This window comes from Dipodomys spectabilis, unplaced genomic scaffold, assembly GCF_019054845.1.
Source record: "Dipodomys spectabilis isolate Male_0828 unplaced genomic scaffold, ASM1905484v1 ptg000096l, whole genome shotgun sequence".
NCBI classification, from domain to species: domain Eukaryota; kingdom Metazoa; phylum Chordata; class Mammalia; order Rodentia; family Heteromyidae; genus Dipodomys; species Dipodomys spectabilis.
In genome coordinates, this window is record NW_024870773.1 from 12,659,880 (window position 1) to 12,684,530 (window position 24,651).

At 36.2% G+C, this 24,651-nt stretch overlaps 1 protein-coding gene across 1 annotated transcript in view; it reads right to left on the reverse strand.

Annotated features, from left to right (window-relative positions):
* The window catches only part of Malrd1 (MAM and LDL receptor class A domain containing 1), a 462,193-nt gene that overhangs the window by 15,502 nt on the left and 422,040 nt on the right, over positions 1-24,651 (reverse strand). The window contains exons 37-38 of the mRNA XM_042686149.1: positions 12,730-12,809; positions 12,532-12,628 (exon numbers count right to left, since the gene is read on the reverse strand). Coding sequence (XP_042542083.1) covers positions 12,532-12,628; positions 12,730-12,809 — 177 coding nt within the window. The remainder of the gene's footprint in view (positions 1-12,531; positions 12,629-12,729; positions 12,810-24,651) is intronic.

A 24,651-nucleotide genomic window follows, 5' to 3' on the forward strand; every position in this document is an offset into this window, starting at 1 on the left:
TTCTAGGCCTGGACCACAGTCCTCCTATTTAGAATTCCCACAGTAGCCAGATGACAGGCCAGTACCACCATACTCAGTTTTTTGTTTTTTGTTTCCTATTGAGAAGGGATTTTGAGAACATTTTTTTATTTTGCCTGGGGTAGCTTGGAATTGTACAAGCAAAACTTGGCCAAAATATCATTATTTTCCTTGAGAAATATAATTGGGTTTATTAATTATTTATATTACTTTATATCTCTATTTTTGTCTACTAGATTTATTCAACTCTTAAAATTATTTTTCATATTCTTGCTTATCAAACTTAGATGCATTTGTAATATTTTTGTTTATATTGGATGCCATAGTTTTCTGATAAACTATAATGTTTGTAAGTGACAGATTCTTAATTGTACTGTTAAAATTACATGATATTGTCTATCTTAGATCCAGTCTCTTTATTAATGTTAATATTGTTATTACTGTTTTTCTTTTGTTTGCACTGGCAAGGTATAAAGTGATTTTCAACTTTGCTCATTTTAGTTGGGAGAATGCATTTAGGTTTTGTTTTATGCCCTAAGATGACAGTCTCCCTTTTTTTTATGTGAAAATGAAGTTCTGTCACATTAAAGTAAATAAATAAAATAAATACCCCTACTAGAGGCCTACAAATTCACAACAATTTTCTTCATTTTTTTTTGACTGTACTGGTTTTGAATCAGAGCCTTATACTTCCTAAATAGGTATTCTATCATTGAAACCACAATTCCAGCACTTTTTGATTTAATTATTTTTTTTAGAGAGGGTCTTGTGTTATTGCACAAGGTGAGCCTCAGGCCACTATCTTCCAACACATCTGGGATGACAGTCATGGACCTCCATGTCTAGGTTGTTGGTTGAAATGACTTTGATAAGGCAGCATACATATTAATTATGGGATTAACAAGAAGGATGTATAGCAGGGCATTTTATGGAAAACGAGGTCCAAACCAACTTTGCCTCCTGAGAAAGCATTGTGAGATTGAGTTACATGCTAAACTAACCACTATTTTTTTTTCCTCACTCAACATGTTTAACTGAAGGAGGGACAGATGAAATATGATTTGGACCTAAGCCTCGTAAACAAAGGTGAGACAAGGCTCATACATCAAATACCTGCTAGTATTCATTGTTCATGAAAAAATTCACACTTGCACACAAAGGACAGAATTTTACAAAATTTATATTTGTACCAGGAGCATAACAGTTTCCAAATGTTTTGAACACTGGATAAATGTGTCAACCCTTAAATAATTGTGTTAATCATGAAACCAATACTTTCTATCAATGATGGAACAAAATTTCACATGGAGAAATAATACATCATACATGTGCAACAGACTAATAAATGATGTATCAGTGTAAAATTTTTCCTCTTGTTGTTTAGATTATATGTCACAACTTTGAACTATCACAATATCAAGATGTGGTAAAATGAAAAATGATCAATAATTGTACTTACAGATATAATTGTATAAAAAGGCATTAAAATATAGTTCCCTTTATATACATATATATATAAGATTGAGTTTTTGTTATATCTCCCAACAGAACATATTTAATGCTTTTATTATGCAAATAGGTATTAGAATCCCAATAAGACCTCATTGAATTTATGTTGTAATTTGAGTAAACATGTTTGCATATGCATGTGTATTTCCTCAGCTAAAATATGCTTCTTCTTCAACAATTTTTGCCCTCTTTTCTGAAAATATTCTCTTTGATTTCTTTTATAAATGTGATACTGCAAAGTTATAGAATTGGTAAGGTTCATTTTTCAGAGAATGTGATTTGTATCATATATGTATTTATATATTATATATTTTCATAGTATTTTCTGCTAACATGTAGTGACACTGGATTTAAATCAATAGACCAATCTGTATTTATTAGTTATGAATATATAGTATATGAATAAGCGTACTTATTATTTATTTGTTAGTTGTGAGATGGAAACCATATTAGAAAGCTCTTTGTACCATTGTATCAAGAAAATTTCAGAATGTTCACTATAAGGATAAGGAGAAAAATTAATAGATAATTCAAGTTTAATGATGACATATGTACCTTTGTATGTATAGGATAATATTAAGAGTGAGATACATTGAAATGTCTGGGTGGGAAAATCAGATGTAATTTTAAACTGTTTTCTGGCACTTAGCTGTATTTTCCAAGTCTTCTTTGCCAGGTAATTGTGAATCACAATCTGAGAGAAGGAGGTCATGGTTATATAGTCTGGAAAATTGAATCCAAATTCAGTTTCTCCTAATTGCACTCCTTACCAACATAACATGCCACTACTGACCGAGATCCCTTACCCTGTATTTCATGACTCCCCTCATTTTCCATGTCTTATCAAACTACCTGGTCACCCTGACACATTGCTCAGTTTCCAGATATTTTGGTTTCTCCCAACTTTTGCATTTGTTCTTGAATGCCCTCTTTGCTGGCCAGAACTCCTGCTAACTCCACATGAGGACTGACCTCTTCTGGGTATGCTATGCTGTATTCTTTGTATTCTACTATAGGGTCTTATAGTATTTTCTCTCATTGGCATGAAATAATTTTCAAGCTATCTTACTTTGTATGAAAATTCCCCCTAATTTTCTTGTTGAGTTCTCTTGGACACATAATCCCTTTGGTTGAAATTTAAGAATCTGTCTACAAGAGTAGATTGGTTGGCCATTATTTATTTCTATTCATGTCTTGTCCACTTGAAGATTAACTTCCAATGGGAAGAGCTAAGAGCATTTTCAATTTATTTAGGAAACATTACATTAACCAATTATCTGCTGTACATCTACAATAGAGTGAATTAGTGTGTGGTTTCATGCAGCTTTGGTTTCAGCTGTGTATTGTATCAAAATCAAAAGTAAATGCTGGGGTCAGGAATGTGCTCAGTGGTGGAGCTCTTGCCTAGTATGATTTCCAGCACACCAATAGAGAATAACAAAAGTGTGTTTAGAAATATTCATAGCAATTTGACAGGAGAATTTTGCATCTGACAATGTTAAGAATAAGAAATTCAGATAAATATTTTGTGCTTTTATTTGGCTTTTAAAAGAATGCAATTTAAATAGCACTTTAAAAATCATTGGTATGTGATCAATTAGAAATGAAAATAATCAAAATAAAACCCCACAGAAACTAGTGCTGATCCTTAGCCCATATAATTTCAGTCATTTTGTTCTATCATAGGATATGTGTCTAAATATGAGTGAGTGAACACTCTTTGGCCTGGATCTTTGCTTTCTCATTAAATGGTTTCTACTATCTCTCCTGAAAAATCCTCTTTCCCCCTTTTCTGATTCTGACCAAAAAGAAAAAAATGCATTTTCTCATTATAATTGTTGAATATGAAAACTCATTGTAATTTCCTTATTGAATTTTTTTAGATACATAATCTGTTTGATTGAAAACTGATTGCAGTGTTGAAGGTAATTATCAGCCTCCATAATCACCCTTGGAATTGCCTAGCAACTTCGTTCTTTCCACATCTTTTAGAAAATTAATTTCAAATTGTCGACCTTATGAAAGAATCTGTCTAGAAAAATCATCTGATTTCATTATGAGTCCTAGATAGCCTCAATTTCCCTTAAATATATTCAATTTTGGATTTATTAACACATCTAGTTAAAGTTCTCCTAGATCTATGAATAATTTTAATTTCCAACATAATAGAAAAGCTGAAAGATGTAATAAAATTGCATTTACTCATTGTCATTTTAAAACAACCTACAAAAATCATAAAGAGAAATTGTTAAGTAGAAGAACTCAATTAGCATTTTGTCTAGATTGCTATGAAATGATCTTTCTCTGTTCCATTCCCAATTATTTGCTCACCATTTATTTTCTTATCTGATTTGTGTTGTACCTACACTAACCACACTCTTCTATGACACACTGTCTTTCTCCCTGAAATCTTTGTTCCCAGTATTCAATCTGAGTCCATACTTGAGTAACATAGCCTGTCCTCACCAAACCCGTCATCTACTTTCTGACTATATAATCTTTGCCTCTAAAGCACTCTGTCTCTCCAAACCACAGTGCTTCCTTCCCCAGTACTTCTGAGAAAGAAACTCTCCAGTTGATATATGTTTTATGGCAGCACTGGGCTTATTTGCTTTCTATTTCCCTCCTTGAGTAGAGTGTAAAATGTCATGTATTTTTTGCATTCTCAGCTACTAGCATAGTCAGACTCATAGTAGACGGCTAATAAATGTTTGCCAACCAACACATGAATGGATTGCTAAGAGTTTCTGATTTAAGTGCTCTATTTTTTTGTTTCCAAAGAGAAGAGTCAGTTGGCTTTTGAAAGGTTATTGCCATACTATCCTTTGATTCATTAATAAGCTTGACATTTTAACACAGGAAACAGATTGTAGTTGTGTCTTTCAGGATGCTTTTAAAGAGAAAAAAGTTAAATGGAAGATTTGAATGTGAAAGTCTATCCAGAGGATAATAAAGCAGTAACTGAAGAAAAATCAAGAAGCAAATCCCCCTATCCTCTACTCTATAGTAACAATAAATTACAAGAGCTACAACTCTCATTCTCTTGTCAATGGAGCTGAGTATATTTGCCACCTGCCAAAGTAAGACTACATGACTTACTACTGGTAAAACACCTCACTTATCTTTACTGATTTCCCATACTTCCTTAGTTAACAGATTACCTCTCCTTGAAGGACATCTGCGATTCTCATATGACACATCCACTTATTCTGACTGCTCAGAGATGACGATACAAATGCGAGCTAGAAGGATGTCTTGACTGGAATCCTGTCTTCTTGCTATGGATGATATACACTGATCAGAGGAAATAGCTGAAAGAGTGCCACAATTTTGTGCCAAGGACTGTCTCTACTGGTCAGAGACATTGTATTGGAAAAGTTATAATAATGAAATGATTATTTTCAGATGAAATAGCTAGATCGTGGGCAGCTATACAGGAAAATGGTCTTTCTATTCTTAACAACTATTATTCCTTAGGTTTAGGAATAGGAGGAGGAGTTGTTGAAAGAAGAATCATATTGGTAGGCCTGATGTTAAGTGTAAGTCTTCACAATTCTGTCCTTTGTTTCTCTTTTCTTGCTCAGAGTTCAGGCTTAGCATGGCTGTCGGTTGGCCAGCATGTGCACACAGGACTGGGATTTGGGAGTTAGGTTTGTCGATCTCAAGCTGGGAGCACAGCTTTATTTCTTGTGGGTGAATACACATGAGAAGCAAAGGTTATGGGGGCCTCATGAGAGGACTTTAAGACTTTATTCTACTGGAATTCACTTGCTAAAGCCAAGTATTCATTTCTGGGCTGAGGGCAGGCTTACCAGTGTATCTACAAATGCAGCTGAAAGCCTAGAGGCATGGAGTAAGCAGGGCTTGAGTTTTGCTAAGAATAAATATTCATTACTGGGCTCATGTTAGGTCTATCCGGGGATCTCAAACTTGAATAGCAACTAAACTTCTTCCTTCAAAGATTCTTATTATCATACAAAGTGCTTGCAGTGAGAAAGATTCTGGTAGAAACAATATAGTATTAAGGGAGTGGATATTTTATTTAGGAGCCAAGAATACTTATTTAAGAATCTCAAAGAACTCTCTTGTACTTTTCATGAGGGAGGTAGTCGAGGATTGGGAATCCTAATCACCTCTCATTTCTTACCAGAAAAATAAAAATAAGCATCGATCCTTTGACCATTCTTTCCTCCTGTTTTACCTACAGTCCTTTTATTGTATATATTTTTATTGTAAAGATACCGTACAGAGGGTTACATTACATGAGTGAGGTAATGAGTACATTTCCTATCAAGCATTGTTACCTCCTCCTTTGTTTTTCCCTACAGGACTTTGATCTGTATTTCTATCACCTCACATAACAGAGTCAAATATTATACCTGAATAACTGAATATGAGCCCAGAAAGTAGGAGTATTATTCATTGTACCTTTTGCACCAAGAAGTCTCTTTTTTCATTTGTAGTAGAATATATTAGCTGTACACAAGGTTCTCATCATGATGTTACCATATATGCATATGATGTACCCTGATCAAATTCACCCCTCTATCATTCTCCCTTCTCTCTCCTCCCACTTCTGAAAAGTTTCAACAGGTTTTATTGTTCTGTTTTTGTATGTATATATGATGTACTTTGATTATATTTACCCTCCTTCACCTTCTCCATTGATCCTTCCTTCTCCCATAGGTACTCATCCTGTAACAACCTGTTGTACATTCCTGTCACTGATTGGTTCCTTTTAGTGCAGCATATTAATTGTATAAAGGGGCCTGGAGATCATTATGTTAAGCAAAGCAAGCCAGGTTCAGAAAGACAAGTCACACGTTTTCTCTCATATGTGGAATACAGGCTTAAAAAAATATATCTATTTTTATTGTATATGTGTGACTCTCATATGTAGAATACAGACTTAAAAGGCATATCTATCTTTATTGTATTTGTGGGACTGTTTGTGGGGATAAGGGGGAGTGGAGAAAGGGAAAGCGAATGACATTTTGTCTTATATATATGATGATGGCATACAGAAATTCACTAAAGGCTGTTGAATAATAGAAAAGGTGTGTGGGGAAAGAGAGGAATAGAGGTCATTTATATGTGTGTGAAATACAATAGAGAAATGACTTCAGCACCATATTTTAGGAGGCTGTGACCCAATGCAGAATAGTAGACCCTAATTCACTGCTTATCTTTCCCCAAGTAACAAAGACATAGTCTAAAACAGGAAACTACTGGGTATAATGGACTGCAGCTAAAGGAAGAATAATGATTCCTTATTTCTTTACACTTTTAATCTTGATTTATAGGTACAACTCTCCCTTGACAACTAGAGTATATTCCTAAGGAGACTACATTGGGGAAAACCCCTGCATATTTAGGAAGAACAGAGTTCTGATTTTGTACAGTTGATACTGGATTCATTTTCCCCCATAACACCAACTAAGTTCCACTAAAGTCATGCTACCTTTCAACAAATCTAAAATTCTTGCTTTACCACGTACACTAAGCCAACTTACTTCTCTCATGCTTTTCTGGCACCATTTGCTTGTTGGGAGGCAGATTTTTCACAAAATTAAGGACAAGGAAACACTCAGTGGGTCTCACAAATTAAACATAACTGATGCTAAACTGCAGCTGATAGGAGCTTCTTTGCATCAGCTGAGCTGGGTAATACATGAGTATGAATTAAAAATTGTTTCTAGCTGAGTGTCAGTGGCTCATGCCTATAATCCTAGCTGCTCAGGAGGCTGAGATCTGTGGATCACGGTTTGAAAAATCTTCTATCTCCAATAAACTACCTTTCCCCCCCCAAAAAGAGAGAGAAATGTGGAGCTTTGGCTCAAGTGGTAGAGTTCAGAGACAGTGCCCCGGCTCTGAGTTCTAGCTCCAAGAACTGCACACACTCATAAAAAGTTATTGTTTCTGAAATAGCTTTTATTACTATTTTTATCCTCAATTGGTCAAAATTAAGCTTAATACATCCCCAAATAAGATGGGCTTGTGGTATAGATTTGATGATCCCATTTACTTTCTCTTTCTGGGGGTAAGTCTTCAAAGCTGCCATATTTGATATGTCCTCTAAAGTTTAATGAATAGGAATCTTGAGTATGTGGATCAGGTGTACTAGTCACTTCACAGACATCTTTCATGATCTCCCCTACTACAGTGCCTTAGGATGCAATCTGGGAAGCCAATTGTTATTGATCTGTGCCACATCTCACCCAGACATGGGTTAGTTAATCAAGATTTTCCAGTGGAATGTACAATTTGGGTGAGAAGAAAATGATTTCATCTTGCTACATGTCTGCAGAGATGAGTAAGTAGCATTCATCTTGTAGTGAATGAATACCATTTTGATATCTGGACAATGATTAGTAGAAATACATCTGTAGAGTGACTCACAAAGCAGATAAAATGAGGGAGAGATAGAGGTTCTGCCTCATTTATTCTTATACTTGAGCTCTACCAAACAGCCTGGGTCTTTCTGCTAAATTCTTTATTTAGATCAAGAGAGCTGGAGTTGCTTTCTTTCCCCTGAAATCCAGTGGTAAGCAGCTAATGGAAGGATCAGGAGGAGTATAATAAAATCCCAGAAATCAAATCTCTTAGAACTTTAAGAGACTTGTCTTGTCTTAACATTGTCTGGATCTCTATTTTATGTTTGCAGAAAATTAATTAAAATTTTTCTTTCAAGTTACTGAAGAGTCTGTTGTATTAAAAACTTTGTATAAAATTTCATAACTAATCTTGACAGTTAAGCTTCATGTAGAGAAAGTGATACTCTTTCTCCTGCATCCCACATTTTGGCAATATTTCCAAGGTGAGCCGTTAATCATCTCTTTGACAACATTTCATATAATCTTAGGACAAGAAGACTTGATTCAAAATTGATTGCATGCGTCTTCATTTGAATGTAATCAACGGATGTAGGCTGTGAATTTTTTGGGTAATTTTTGGTAATGCTGGGAGGTGTACATAATTCTTAACAATCCCGAATAACCTTGTATTGATAATCCTCAATGTATTAGCACTAATTACATATGCAATTTTAGTAACAGGGTTATATGGATAAAAAAATAGTATGGAAATATGCTGAGATGTTATACTGGGATTGTTGAAGGTATTTCGAATGACTAACCCTGACAGAATGGTGGAAGATATTTGCCTGATATCAAAAGTATAAGAAATGAAACAGCCCTTCCCGGTGGAGGATTTCACTAGTGTACAGTGGAGCAGAGCTAGTGGTCTTGGAACATTATCATGTGAGCATTCCTTTTATCCGCTATGTGTCTTCTTTTACATTTTAAGTTGATATCTAAAATTTTATTTTAACTTCAATATTCCTTAAATATTTTATAGTATACAACAGGTTTTTTCAAATGCTAATTCATGAAGTTTAAACTTCTTAAAAGGAGTGAAATTATAATTGTCTTCTGTCCTTAATGAGAAAGCCAATTCTGTTATCTATTCAATTGTCTCAATTATTATTTCTAATTCTAAGAAGAGAGAAGAAAAGTTTTAAAAAGAGGGAGAAGGAGGAGGAGAAGGAGGAAGTGCAGGAGAGGGAGAGAGACATGACAAGGGGTTACTTTATTCTTCCACACTAGTATTATCTTGTGAATTTCCTTTGTGGAAGAGCTACACACTCAGTTTAAAGTGTGTTTACACCCCTGCCCACCCCCCATAATTCATTTTATTAAGACTCAGGATGTAAGCTGGGCACTGGTGGCTTACACCTGTAATCCTAGCTACTCAGGAGGCTGAGATCTGAGGATCGAGGTTCAAAGCCAGCTCGGGCAGGAAGGTCTGTGAGACTCTTATTTCCAAGTAATCACAAGAAAACCGGAAGTGACGCTGTGTTTCAAGTGGTAGAGCACTCACCTTGAGATGAAGAGCTCAGGGGCAGCACCCAGGCCCAGAGTTTAAGCCCCATGGCAGACACACACACACACACACACACACACACAAAGACTCAAGATGAGATTGAGATAAAGGAGAACAAAAGGGCAAATGAGAAAGGAGATGAGACAGGATGGATGCTGGGTGCACTTTCCTTCCTGAGATTCCTTTTGTTGGTAGATATATGAAATTTGAATATTTGCAATATGATTGCCTTGAAGCTATTTGTACCATATACCCTTGAGAAGTGAGGTCCCAGGATGGACATCCTCCAGTCTAAAGACCCCATGGAGGCAGAAGTGATTGTTCTGGCTTTGTTCTACACAGAATTGGTAGAACTGGCTGGTCTGGGTTCTTAGAAGGATTCCCTCTCTCTTCACTCCTATTAGTGGGGACTTCATTGTAGCCCTGAGAGAAGAATGTGGAAAATAGAAAAAGAATAGCAAAGAAAGGAGATTAAACAAAAAGAAGAAAGGAAAGTGTACAAGTGAATGACAGAAAAAGAAAAGAGAAAGGACAGGTGACTCAGAGTGGGGTACAGTGCACTGACATTTCCCTGAGATGCTTTGTGAATCTTACAGGTACTTTAACAGGAATCTTGAGAAGGCATGCATTTAGGATACCTTTAAATGCTCTTGCTGGTTGTGTAAACATGACAACTTGGTTTATTTAGTGTGATAATTAACTTTAAGTATCTCTCAGTCAGGTTATGGTGCCCTGCCCAGTTGTTTGGTCTAACATTGGTCTAGATATTATTGGAAAGGTGTTTTAAAATTTTTTTCTTAGTTGTGATGAACAGGTACAACCAATCATCTACAATCAATTGAGTATAAGTAAGAAAAAGTATTGCGTTAGTGAAAGCAAAAAGGCTGTAAAATTTTTTTAAGAACTTAGTTTTTTTCACTTAGTCATCATGTGGTTGGGCTTCCAAAGCAAAGACTAATTTACTGAAGAAGGAAGAATTCTGCCTCAGGACAACAACGTAGAATCCTTGCCAGTTTCGGTTCACTGGCTGGCACTGAAGATTTTGGATTCAGGCCATACCAGCATCTTTGACTTGCCTTGCCTGTCTGGCAACCTGCCTTTCAGGTTTCAACTTAGTCTCTCAATGCTATGGGATAATTTCTTAAAGTAAGTCAATCTAAGAAGGGCACAGAGGTTCATACTTATAATCCTAGATAGTTGGGAGGCTAGTATCAGAAAGATTTCTGTTCAAGACCAGCCTTGGAAAAAAATATTTTCAAGACCCCACCTTAATCAGCAGCACACATTGTTTTTCCAAATTATGAAGAAGATAAAAGAAGTATGTGCAATCCAGGCCAGTTTAGGTAAAATAAAAATGAGAATAATGAAAGTAAAAGGAGCTGGGGATGTGGCTCTTAAGTGAAGTCAATTGTATATACACATATACATATGTGTGTGGGTATATTCAAAGTGACACATACACACACAGCTAGGTTTAGAGGCTTTTAATAAGTGCATCTGTGTATTCTATCATACCACTAATATTTCCTATTATGATTTATGTGTCCATTTGTTCCGCTAGATTAAAAGCTTTTTAAGTTCAGACAATGTTTGTCTTCACATATGTTCTTTAGTAATGAACACAAAAGTTCTGTGACAACTTTACTTTAGTCCTGAGGTCTTCCCTGAGAACCATCAGAATGGTTATACCCAGCCCCTACTGTTTTACACTGTGGAGATATCAAGCTAGGAATCTGCTAGTAAACACGAATGCAGGCTGGAGATCTGAGGAGAACTCCTCATGTGCAACATGAGTTGTCACAGGATGATGGTGAGCTATGTGTTGTCCAGTAGGGCATAGGTATTTCCTAAGGTCTAAACCCTTGACTACAAGCCCATGGGCAGAACATGATACATTTCTTTTAATCGCATAAAAGTTCATGAACTCTGATTGTGCGCCCTTGTGTCAGCTGAGTGTGAGGAAAAGTCAATAACTCATCATTGGGCTAGGCTATAGAGGTGATGGTTGGGAAGTTTCCAGGATTCTAAATGGCTCTGCAGATTGTAAGAGCCTCTAAGTTAGGCAGGAGTCCAGCAGGCAGAGTTCCTTTCAGCCCAGTACCTCCTGGCCTTGGCTCTATGCACCACTTAGGACACGGCAGTACTGGCCCTACTCATTGGTACTGAGGGGCCTTCCTTTCTGTGCAGACAATCCAGCAACTTCAGTGCATTGTAGTCCTGAGGTCTTCCCTGAGAACCATCAGAATGGTTATACCCAGCCCCTACTGTTTTACACTGTGGAGAATGTCATATTCTCTTTATTTGGTGCCCTCAGAAAGGACTCTAATATAATCTAAAAAGTAAAATTAAGGCTTAAAAAAAAAGATTATCAGGCAGTTCCTGCTTCCAAAATATGCCCATTAAGGATGGAAACGTAAAGATTCCCTGAAAGAAACAATAGATGAAAGTATGGCAAAGTAATATTTTTGTTTTAATGTGAGATTTCCCTTTATTATTATTATTATTATTATTATTATCTTTAAGTAGTTGTACAGCGGAGGTGCCATATAGCAAAGCAGTTTAGGAATACAATTCATCTTGAGCAGTGTCACGCCTTCAACATTCTCACCCCCCTTCAACCCCCTTACTTTAAAAAGTTTGGGGGCATGTGTACTGAATTCTTGATTGCATTCTCTCCGGCTTCTCCACTTCCTTGTCTACCTCCCTCCCTCCCTTTAGCCACCCCCGCTTCTTGGCATGTACCCATTTCCTGGTGTTGATTTTGTTGGGCTTTGACATAGTCTTTTTTAAAAGATTATACTGCTTGAGCTCTCCCTAGAGTCTATTATACGTCCCGTGATCGATGTGTAACCACTTGCCTATGGCCTACTCCAACGTGTTTACTTCTAGATTTATAGGTGCATTCTACCTGCCACAACTGAAGGAAACCATGCAACCTTTGCTTTGCTGAGTCTAACTTCCTTTAATATTTTCTCCAAGTCTTTCCATTTCCTTAATGATGGTACAATGTCATTCTTTCTAATAGATGAATAAGATTTTAAAAAAAATTGTTCTGTTGTGTGTGTTTCACTCAATCATTAAAGCCACCATGTTTCTTACTAGTACATTAAAGTCATCACTTACCTCACTGGTGACTTTCTGTGTGCAAGAAAGCACAGGATGGTGACTGTAATATGAATCATCAGGAATGCCAATCCTATACCCAGAAGGGTCCACATGTCTGGAATTTCAAATTGATGAAAAAGGTAAATGAATATGGAGTGAGAAGCTAATATTAAAGACAGCAAATCAAGTGATTCATTTAGTCACAATGTCACCTACTGCTCTGAGTGTACATGAAATCTGAAGTAGGAAGGCTCAACTTGATGTGGCATCGATTTCCTGTCCATCCTTGCCCACACCTGGAAATGAGATAAAACATGACTATCAAAACAAAAAAAGTAAAATATGTTTCAGCATAATTCACTGCCATAGAATGAGAAATGTGATCAAAGTAACAAGAATATGGAGAGCTTTAATAAGAAACACAAACTGCTAAGCCAAAATGTAAACAAAATTAATTAATTTTACTATTTTCATATGATTTTTTCATATCATATTTTCATATGATTTCTTGGATTTATAAAGTGAGGCCTTGCTTTTTTTATTCTCCCCCTCTTGCCCTTTTATTCTTGTTTTCAATTATTGACTAATTTTTCACCACTCTCCAATATCATTTTACCATCACATTTTTCAAAAGTAGATTTAAGTTTGTTCCGAGAGCATATTCAAATTACAGATGAACACAAATTTAATTCTGAGCACACATTTATTTTCTTTACAAAAGAATGATCCTTCAAGTACTTAAATTTGGAATCTAATTAATAATCTTATTCAATATATTAGTGAAGTATCTTCAAACCTGGACAGGATTCCATTACTTCTGCTTTGTCTAAGGATGCAAACAATGAAACTTGAAATCCTGATATGAAAAATGCAGAACTGGAGACCAGCTTGGGCCTTTAAGGGAAAGGAGGTTCATTTCTAAGTAGTAAATGTGATCAAAATTTTTGGGTGGTATGTATGTGTGCATATGTATGTGAAAGTTTATGTACACATACTGGTTTACTGAGTTACAAGATACAGATTAAAGTAGGTTTGTCTGAATTTCCTGCCAAGTTTAAAGTACATATTGCAAAAGAGAATTAAGATGTTCTGATTTTATGTTTTTGAAACCTTAAAAAAGTCTACTTATTTAAGTCAGATTTAAATTCAAGGAAGTGTGATCTAGCTATCTAATAATATTTTATTCATCTATCACAAAGAATAGTATTACATTGTTTGCTGGGAAATAGATGGACCTGGGTGTAAATTATGTTGTGTGAAGTACATCAGGCTCAGAAAGACAAAGGGTGCATCTTTTCACTCATATGTGGAAGTTAGATCTACAATATAAACATATATGAAAGCACCTACAGGGCCATTTATACAGCATCAACTTGACCCTGTTCCCCATGGTGCAACCCTTTTGAACAATTAACAGTTTAACAAAATAAACAGAGAAAGCTGAAATATGTCTGATTTTAGTGGGATGGGAGGTTAAAGGAAGGGAAGGACCAACTCATAACGAGAGCAATAGTTAGTGGATACAGTCATAACACTTAATGCAAACAAGTAAAAATATGCCTAGGAAACCGGAGACAAGTGGAATTGAGCTAGATAGGCTGGTGATTGATGGAAAAGGTGATGTTGATCAAGAAACACTGTACTCAAAAGTTGATATGTTGAATTGAAATCCCTTTGTATCACTATTTAAAGGTAAACATGATTAAGTAGCTAGGCACTAGTGGTCACACCTGTAATCCTAGCTACTCAAGAGGCTGAGATATGAGGGTTACAGTTCAGAGCCAGCTGGGGTAGGAAAGTCTGTGACACTCTTATTTCCAATTAACCACCAGAAAGCTGGAAGTGGAGCTGTGGCTCAAAGTGGTAGAGTGCTAGCCTTGAGTGTCAAAGCTCAGAGACAGTGCCCTGAGTTTAAGTTTCATGACCGAAAATAAATAAATAAATAAAATGAATAAAAGATAAAGTAAATACTTGTGTAAAAGCCTGTTATGTATTTGGAACACAATAAAAACATGAGTGCTTATTCAGTCCACACTTGTATTTTTTTCTGTGTCCCTTCTAAATTTGTGAAGTTGTATGCTCAAAAGCAATTCCTTCAGAAAGCAATCAGCCTCCTTAAATAAAAAGAACTCAGAGATTCTAGGGAGCCCATTGGAGTGCTTTCATTTTGCTAAGTAAATATTCCTTAAAAAGTGAAAATCAAATACAGTTTGATTGCCCTGCCATGTTAGAAACTCAAATCAAAATAAATGAGGATGACTGAAGATGGGGTCGTTGGCTTTTATTCTCTCTTTTGAGAATCACCAGAGTCCTTGTCAGTCCTCACTTGACAGTGGCACTCCTGCATAGCAGTATTTTATCCCAGTAAAAGCTGGTGTGGCTAAAAGATACAAAGTACGTTTTCACCCTGGATTAACTGGGTTCATTTAGACTTTGAATATGCTGCTCCCCTAGTATTAGGGCTACAGTAAACTACACCTTAGGCAAATCGTGTGTATTTGAATGTGTCTATTAAGATAAGTTTCAGAGGAAAATGCTTAGGATGAAATACTAATTCTAAATGTAATGGGGGAAAACAAATCATACTGAGAAATAAATAGTATGAATGCTATCCTCTATATTTATCGGTATATCTATCATCTACCTACCAAAGATATCTATGTATCTGTCTGTCTGTCTGTCTATCTGCCCATTTACATATCTGTTTAAATATTTACATTTATTTAAAAAAAATCCCTAGTTACATGGATGGGAGGGGGAGGATGAAGAAATATTTACAAGAATATTTGACATATACTTTCATCTTTGCTGCTCAAGCTCAATCTCCATTATTAAATTGTGGCACTCTGATCCCTAGACTTCGTTAAATTCTCCCTGACAGGGATAGGTTTTCAGCCTTTGAAATGAGGTTCTGGGACCAGCATTAATGACAGGCAAAGACGTGCACAGAAGTTCCACCCAGCTTTGAGCAACAGCCCAGAATGGGATTTCTCAGCTGCCATCTCCTTCGGACTGTAAGCTGGAAGGGAAAGTAGAAAATCCTGTCTGTTGTAACTGTAACCAAGTGAACACATTTACTGCAAGCTGATTATGGGTGTACATTAAATATCATGAAGATGTTTCAGAAAGAAAATGCTACATTTATTTCTTTATCTTTTTTCACAGGATGTCTGTGCAGGAATGCTTAGGTATTTTCTCATTTGTAAATCAGCAAAATTGGACTAACAAGTGAAAAATAAGAGAGTGCATAATCATGAAGAATAATGAAAAGATCAACTCAGGCCATGCACTATCGGCAACATATTTTTGTTTCCAAAGGGTAGATTCAAGGAAGAATTTGAATAGTGTAATTCCTTAGAAAGACCAAGTCAAAACCCAGCAAAATAACACCAAGAAACAGCCATAATTATAACTTACAGAATGGAATGGGTAGTGCACATGAATGAGAATTTCATCAAACACTGCACTTGAAAGTGTGTTAAAAAGCAGTCAAGTGCATTCCAGGTTGTCTGCTACATAGTCTGTTGTGTTCTGGGGGAAATACTGGTTGTGACTGTTCTTCACTTACTTTATATCTCAAATCTAATAGTAGAGCTCTCCTGAAAGATGACTTCAATCTGAGAAATGATGACCTTAATCTGAAAGATGACTCCAATCTGAGAAGTAATGACCTGAATTCTGTTTGTGAACATTTGACTGACTTAGCAAGAGCAAAAAAATTGTCATCCCCAGGTCTCATTTCCCAAAGGAGCATAGGCTCTATGGTTTCCCTCATTTGTAATAATTAGTACATGCCTAGGATAGTCTTAGCAGAGGTTCACAATAGCTGAATAGCTATGTACAGATGATCACACAAAATGATGCTAATTGAAATGATCACCACAATATGGAAACAAGAGGGTTTTTTTGTGGTTGTTATTTTTTTCTTTTTCTTTTTTTTTTTTTTTAGTGTACTATTTGCAGTTATTCCTTTTGTCTTTTTTTTCTCCTCTAGTTTATTCCTCATGGTTACTGTTTCTGATTTTGGTACCCTTAGTCTTGATATAACTATCTGATTTCGGTGGGGAGGGAAGGGGAATTACAGAAACTGTAGGACAAAGAGTGAACCAATGCAACAGCCATACTCTCTAGACACTATGTTGGAAATGAACTTTACAACCTGGGGGAGGGAGTTCTGGGAATGGGGAGAGGGAACATGGGAGAAAATGAGGGAGGGAGTAACACTGTTCAAAAAGAAATGTACTCATTACCTTACTTATGTAACTGTAACTACTCAGTACATCACCTTTATAATAAAGTTTTTTAAAAGATAAAAAATATTCTAAAACTTAATGTCATTCAAAGTAATTCTGGAATATGAATAGGTCTCAAGGTTCTTGATTTCTTACTCAGGTAGGGGAAGAAAAAGTAAGTGTCTATGCTGGCTGCTTTCCATGCTCATTCCTCTCCCACACCCATGTGAGCTTTCTTCCCACTGAAAGTGTCAATGGAGGAGAAAATGCAGTTGTTCCAACTTTACTTGAAAAACATCTGTTCAAAGTATCTGCTTGGCCATTAACTGAGTGGAAGGGGAGTGGGGAAATCAAGACAATTCTGCTACAAGCTACCATTATGAGTCAACTTATTATAATAGGAAAGTTGGAGAAAGAAGCCACTAAATAATCAATGAGCCACAAGACAAGGACATTCTGCAATGAATACCAGTGATTGATTTATTTGGATTAATTTCTTCCATGACTAATTAGCTCCAGCATGGTTTATATTATTTATAAGTACTAAGTAGAGCTCACCTGAAGGAAAAAAAAAATAACCATCCTATTCCCTGCATAGGGCCTGCTTTCTTAATATGATGTAAAAATGAGAAATAAAATACAATTAGACTCTTTCAGTGACAGCCAACACCCTCATCCTTTCTAAATTCTAACAGAGATTCTGTTATTAGCAGGTGGTAACCAAGGCACTATTGAAATAACTCATTTCTGGGTGTGGCTGGTAACACCCATTCATTACTCACAAACACCTGGGATGCAAACTCTTCTCATCCTATTGTCACTTGAGTGCAAGTCCCAGCTCATTTGTCTTGCTGCCAGGGAAAACAAATGAGGAGCCACACGTTTACAAAGCTTGTGGTCATGGACTAATCTGCTAGGAATCAGCAGAGGGTGTATGTACTCTGGTTTATAAATGACTTGAATTGTTCTAATAAATCTGAAACCATAAAATCAAATTTTAATTATTTATACTTGTTCTAGTAAGTCCCAAGTAAAATAGCTGCCAAAGCAGAAGCTTGGATAATTCATAAGACTTGTTGATCTTTGAATATTTAAATTTACTGGACATTCTACAGATCATTGAGATGACCTGGCTAATTTTACTTATCAGTTTGATTTGAAAGAGAAATGCTTTAGAGGATAGGGAACCTTAATCCAAAGGGGCATATGGAATGACATTTCCAAAGATATTTGTATCACAGAGGCTCTGACTGAAAGAATAGATGAATTTTTGGGATGGATTCATAACAAAAGACATTACTGGGAAGTGTTCCGGTGGCCTACTTAGAGGCTGTAGGTCCCTGGTGGCTTATCTTTGGAGGTATATCTTTCCTTGGGTCCATCTGCATTCCCTCTTCCAATTCTTGTGTGCTACGAGGTGAAGAAAGTTCTTCTTCACATACTTCTTCCACCCTGATGTTCTGCTCAAGTGCATGAAGTCAACCCTAAACCATGGACTACACCATCTACAACCAGGAGACAAAATAAACATTTCCTCCCCAAACTCATTCTCTCAGGTGTTTAGACCAGAAAGCCAACTATAACACCCATCCACCATCTTTCAACAATTCAAGAAAATGGGGAGAAAACGTTTTATTGTATAATTTCTAACAAGGGTGAAACTAAAAGAAATGTTTTGTTTGAAAAATGATTTAAAGGTTTAAAATTTTAGAAATTTGTATATTCATACCTTCACTTTATCTCAATCACCAAAGTCCAGACAATTTTACCACCCCATTTTTCCCCCTTTTGTGCTGGTACTGTTTTTATAAATTTATTTATTGTTATTATAAAGGTGATGTGCAGAGGGGTTAAGTTACATAATGAGTGCCTTTCTTTTTGAACAATGTCACCTCTCTCTCATTCTCTCACAGATTTTCCTTCTGTCCCCATCCACAAATGATAGTTCATTTTCAACATAGAGTGGAGTAAATACCACTGCTGTATTTGTTCACACTTTGCCCTTCCATTTCTTTGTCCCCATTTACTTTCCCAAAGACAATCTGACAAGGTGAAAGGAAACAAAAACAAAAATGACGATGAGGGGGGGAAACACTATTGTTTCCATTTCTTGGAGCTCATTTTGATAAATATTATTTTATATGGTCAGATGCATATAGCTATTGTGCCTATGTGTTCCTCTCCTAAGAATATCCTATTTTGGTCTCACTGTGTGAATGCCTAGAGATCTGTATAATTTATCATGTCCCAATGTATTGTTTTTCTTTTACCATCCAGTGTGTTTGTAGTGTGTTTACATCCAGTGTGTGTGTGTGTGTGTGTGTGTGTACATCCTAGTTACTCCAATGAGGAAAATCATGAAATCTGTTTCTTTAGGCCTGGCATACTTAGCTTAATTTAAGTATTTCTATTTTTTTTATGGAGTAGAATTCCATTGTGTATATATACCACACTTCCTTGATCCAATTGTCCATTGAGGGGCATCTGGGTTCATTCAGCTTCTTGATTAAGGTAAACAACGCTGGAGTGAACTTAGTGTGGCCTTGTTTTCAGCCTATTGGATAAATGCCCAGGAGTAGAGTTGCTGAGTCACAGGCAAGCTCTATATTTAATTTTTTTAAAAAATTTTATCATACAGGTGATGTACAGAGGGGTTATGGTTATGTAAGTAATGTAATGAATACATTTCTTTTTGACTAGCTTTATCCCTTTCCTCATTTTCTCCCACTCCCTCCCCACTACACCCCTCCCTCCAAGTTGTTAAGTTCATTTCCAACATAGTGTCTAGTGAGTATCACTGTTGCATTGGTTCACCCTTTGTCCCACTGTTTCTATGATTCCCCTTCCTTCTCCAAATCAAATACTTATAACCAAAACAATAAGTATAGAAATAAAAGAAAAAACAGTGACAACAGGGAATAAACTAAAGGGAAAAATGAAAGAAAAAGGAAAGAACTGCAAACAGTACATAAAGAAAAAACCTTTTGTTTCCATTTCTTGGAGTTCCTTTCGATAAGTATCATTTTATATGTTCAAATACACATAGCTATTAAGTTATTGTGATCCTCTACTAAGAGTATCCTAGACATATTGTAGTTATTACAAATGAGGGAAAACCACACAGCCTATGTTTCTTTGGGTGTGGCTTACGTCACTTAATGTGGTTTTTCCCAAGTCTTCCCATTTCCTTACAAATGGGACAATGCCATTCATTCTGATGGAAGCATAGAATTCTATTTTGTATATATATACACCATATCTTCTTGATCCATTCATCTACTGAGGAGCATCTGGGTTGATTCCATATCTTAGCTATGGTAAATGCTAATGTCACAATAAACATGGTTGTGCTGGTAGCTTTAGTGTGGCTTTGTATATATTTGTTTGGGTAAATGCCCAAGATTGGGTTTCCTGGGTCATAGGGTAGCTCTATGTTTTTAGTCTTTTGAGGAAACTCCACAATGCTTTCTAGAGTGGTTGAACAAATTTACATTCCTACCAACTATGTAGTAGCATTCCCTTTTGGTCACATCCCTACCATCATCTGTTATTATTAGTTTTCTTAGTAATGGCCATTCTAACTTGGGTGAGGCAGAATCTCAATGTTATTTTGATTTGCATTTCTTTTATGGCCAGAAATGTTGAACATTTCTTCATTTGTCTGTTGGCCATTATTCTTCTGAGAAGTCTCTCTGTCTTTTGCCCATTTATTAAATAGATTGTTGTTTCTCTGAGGATTAGTTTTGGGGAGGGGGTTAATTTTTTGAGCTCTAAGTATATTTTAGATATGAGGCCCATGTCTGATGCATAGCTGGTTAATATCTTCTCTTCTCACATTCTGTAGGTTTTCTATTTATTGTGTTAGCTATGTCATAGTACTATGGTTTGAGTTCAAATCCTCATCCTCTTGTTTAGTTGTTTCTCTCAAGGCTATCACTCTAACATTTGATCCATACCTTTACTTCTGGCTAGTCAGAGATAGGAGTTTCTCAGATTTGTCTGCTACAACTGTCTTCGAATCATGATCCTCAGATCTCAGACTCCTGAATAGGTAGGATTATAGGTGTGAGCCACTGGCATCTGGTTCTGAATTTTTCACCCTAAGCTTTCCAGACCCATGCTGATCATGCCTTAGTCCTTCTGGTATTGGAACTGCCTCTATGCTGGCTTTTTTGCCTCCAGATAAAGGTCACATTTTATTTCTCTGAAACAAACTCAGTTTCTTTCCCAGGCTGGCAGATTTCTGTTCACATAAGAAAGGTTTTTTTCTGATCTGGTCTCTTAATGAACAGATGGTTTGATTTCAATTTTCTTTGGGTTCACAAAATCTTAGACAAAGCCCTTTTACCAAAGAGGTGTTTACTTTCTTACCCCTAGTATTTTCTACAACTGACTGGAAGATGGCTTCACTTGCTATCCATCAGGCTAGCTTGTCTGTATCCCTTAAGGGATACAGATCAATGATCATTTATCCCTTGGACATCTTCTTTTATACCCTAGACTGACTTAGACATAACAATTTTGGTTCCATGCTACCTGTGAATGCTTATGGCTTACACATAACCAAATCTTTCCATACTATAATTTTTTATTGAAATTGAGGTCCATTTTTGTTCACTTTTGAATGTTCCCATTAACACAGTCCTGTGCCTAAATATTCTGAAAATATTTATTACCATCAATATAATAGCATTTAACTCTTGCATATTGTGTTACAGTCATTAATAACTTTTATCTATGATCTCTCTTAGCCTTCAGAAAAGTCATCATTTACAAGTTTAGCATGTATCAGAGGCACGTGGAAGGTTGGTTAAAAAACTGAGTGCTGAGCCCCATCCTCAGAGTTATTGATTTAGTAGGACTGGAGTCACCTCAAATTTTCCATTTCTCAGGCTATGCTGCCTCTGCTGGTCTGGGGATTTCTACACGATGAAGCTCAGGGCAATAGCTCCATAAATACTGAATTTGAATTTTAGTAAGACACTATATTGCAGTTCCTTCTAGAAAACTATTCATATGTTATCAGATTCTGTTTTAAAGGAATTGTAACTTGAGAATGCAAATGGCATGTTCCTAAGTAGCTTTTACTGCAATTTCCACTTGAATTGGTAGTCAAATAGCACATAATTATAAGAAGGAAACATATTCCTATATTATTTCAAATGATTATAACACAGTAGAAAAACTTTAATTATTTCTAAGCAGAGCAAAGGAGATAACTTGGAAAAAATTATATTAAGTGAAGTAAGCCAGGCCCAAAGAAACATAGGTCCCATGGTTTCCCTTATTTGCAATATCTAGTATATGTATGAGTCAAGCGGAAAAGGTCAGATAATGTGATGTCAGGAAAATGAACCCTTAGATATGTATTTTAATGTTTTTTTCTTTCATGCATGTGTTTCTAATGCATTTATAAGATTATCTCTTTGTTGCTTTGTATGTCCCTCCCCCACAGTATAACCCCTGCTTTCATTATATTTGATGTCAGTATAACTTGTGGAGGAGATGGGGAAAAACCAGTTGTTTAAGGATACAGGTGGACCTGTTGCAACAATGAGAAGTACAAGTTGTCATGTCCAAAACGAGCTTTACAACGTCGGTGGGGGGGGGGGGAAGGGGGGGAAAGGAGAAGGATTGGGATTGGGGGAGAGGGGGGAGGCTGGGAAGGGATGTGAAGGGTAAACCAAAGGAGGAGGCTGCAATGCTTGGCATTATCCTGCCCATGTAATTGTAACCCCTCTGTACAGTATGTTCACAAATAAAATTAAATTAAATTTAAAAAAAAATTTGTTCTTCAGGTTTCTCTCAGTTCAAAAAGCATTGTGGTATACTGGTGTAACAGAAGTGATAAAACATTTTAAGTAAAAAATTTTCAAAATTGATGTTTTAAGATTTCCATTTCAGTTGTAATGAAGTTATAATTCCCTAGACTTGGAAAATAAAAGGGAAAATAAATGAAAACTAAATAATTCACAAACAAGGTCATTGGAAATGGGTTATATGTCAATAGAAGCTTGTTTTTTTTATTTCCTTAGGATGAATAAGGTGAAAGTATTAAATTTTGCTGGGGAGTATAGGCCTACCATGAAATACATTTTTGAAAAAAAATTCATATGAAGTCCCAAAAGAATTTTCAGCAATAATGTATTCAAGCTTTGTGTTGGTAACTATGTGAAAACTCATAAACACAATGTGGGAGGTCTAAAAATAAGAAAGAACAAGTAGTGAATTTCTGGGCATAGGAGGAATTTTCAGAGTCCAGAGTGCTCACCATTACACCATGGAACCTATCTAGGAGGAATTTTCACCAACTACCATGCCTGCACACTTTAGGCTGAGAAACCATCAGTGAAGGGCCTCAGACTCCCTACAACATTCTCATAAGGAATCATAATGAGAATTATTACCTTGGCTTTCCATTAAATTGAACAAGACGTCTTTACCTCTATACTCTTTGTTTAGTAAGTAATTTCTAAGCCTTACTAGAGATTTCCAGCATCCTAGGCCTTCGGAGTTTAGGTTTCTGGCTTCCAAAGTTATTCACTCAAGATAAGAAGATTCTGTTCCCTAAACTCAAAAACAGTCACTCTTGTCTCAACTTTCATTTTTTGTTGTTTCCTATAATAGATGCCTGGCAGCCTCTCTCTTTTTAGTTGTTGTTGATTATGGCTCAAATTGGGTCTCGTATTTTGGGCAGTCCACCCTGCACTTGATCCTCTATGCTTCCCACATAACTAGGATGATAGATACATACCACTATACCCAGCTTTATATTGATTGGGACAGTTGCTTGCTCTCTTTTTGTCTAGGCCTGCCTAAGATCACAGTCCTCCTAATCTCAACCCCCCTCCCACAGTAGCTAGGGTTACAAGTCTTTGGATATTTTTACACTTTCACAAAATTATTATTTGTGCCTAAATAAGACCCTCTCAGAAAGGCTCTGATCACAAGTATAAGATACACCTACCATTGTCTCTTGTCTTCTCTTTCCAGCAATCTCCTCTCCCTCACTACTTTTCTTTGTTGCACTTATTAGCAATTATATAGGCAATGAATATGTATTATACACCTTGACATCTAATTTGTATCTGTAAGTATAATTCAAGTATTTACATATTAGGTACATACACATACATGAGATATATATTAAAATGTAATGCAAACCAAAAAGACACCTAGATGAAAATTATTTTGCTATAAGATTATTCTATAGTGTATAAGCTATAGAAGCAATATAAGTAGTAGAAATAAAGAGTACTTCAAAAACGTGTACTTAGGAGTTACTTTCACATCCTTGTGATCCAATACCTCACAGAGACAACCTGAATGGAGGAATTCTGTATTAAGCTCATGATTTTAGAGGTTTCAGTCTATGACCTTGGCTCCAATGATTATAGACCCAGGGTGAGGCAGAATATCATGGTGGTGGAAGCTTGTGGGAGAAGGTTGAGAGAGGAGAAAGAGAGAGAGAGAGAGAGAGAGAGAGAGAGAGAGAGAGAGAGAGAGAGAGAGAGAGAGAGAGAGAAGTGGAGAAAATTGCAATGATTTTTTTTTATCCACTTAGACCTCATCTCCGTTGTGAATGTATATATGTACTGTTTCAGATAACAAACCAGTATTGTCTCATTTCACAAAAGGAGAAGTTTCTTGTACAGAAGGAAACTTGACAGCAATGTCATTTCTAGAGGTCAAAATTTTAAGAATACCACCAGCAATATAAATATATATAGATATTGTTCTATAGGATTTAGTAGAAGTAGCTTTTTCCTTTGGTATGTAGCTCCAATCCATAATGAAAAGGTAAACTGATTTGTCTAAGGAGTAGAGGGCCTTGTGAGTGAGAAGTAAAAATATCATAGTAAAAAACCGGGAGCCAGTGGCTCATGCCTGTAATCCTAGCTATTCA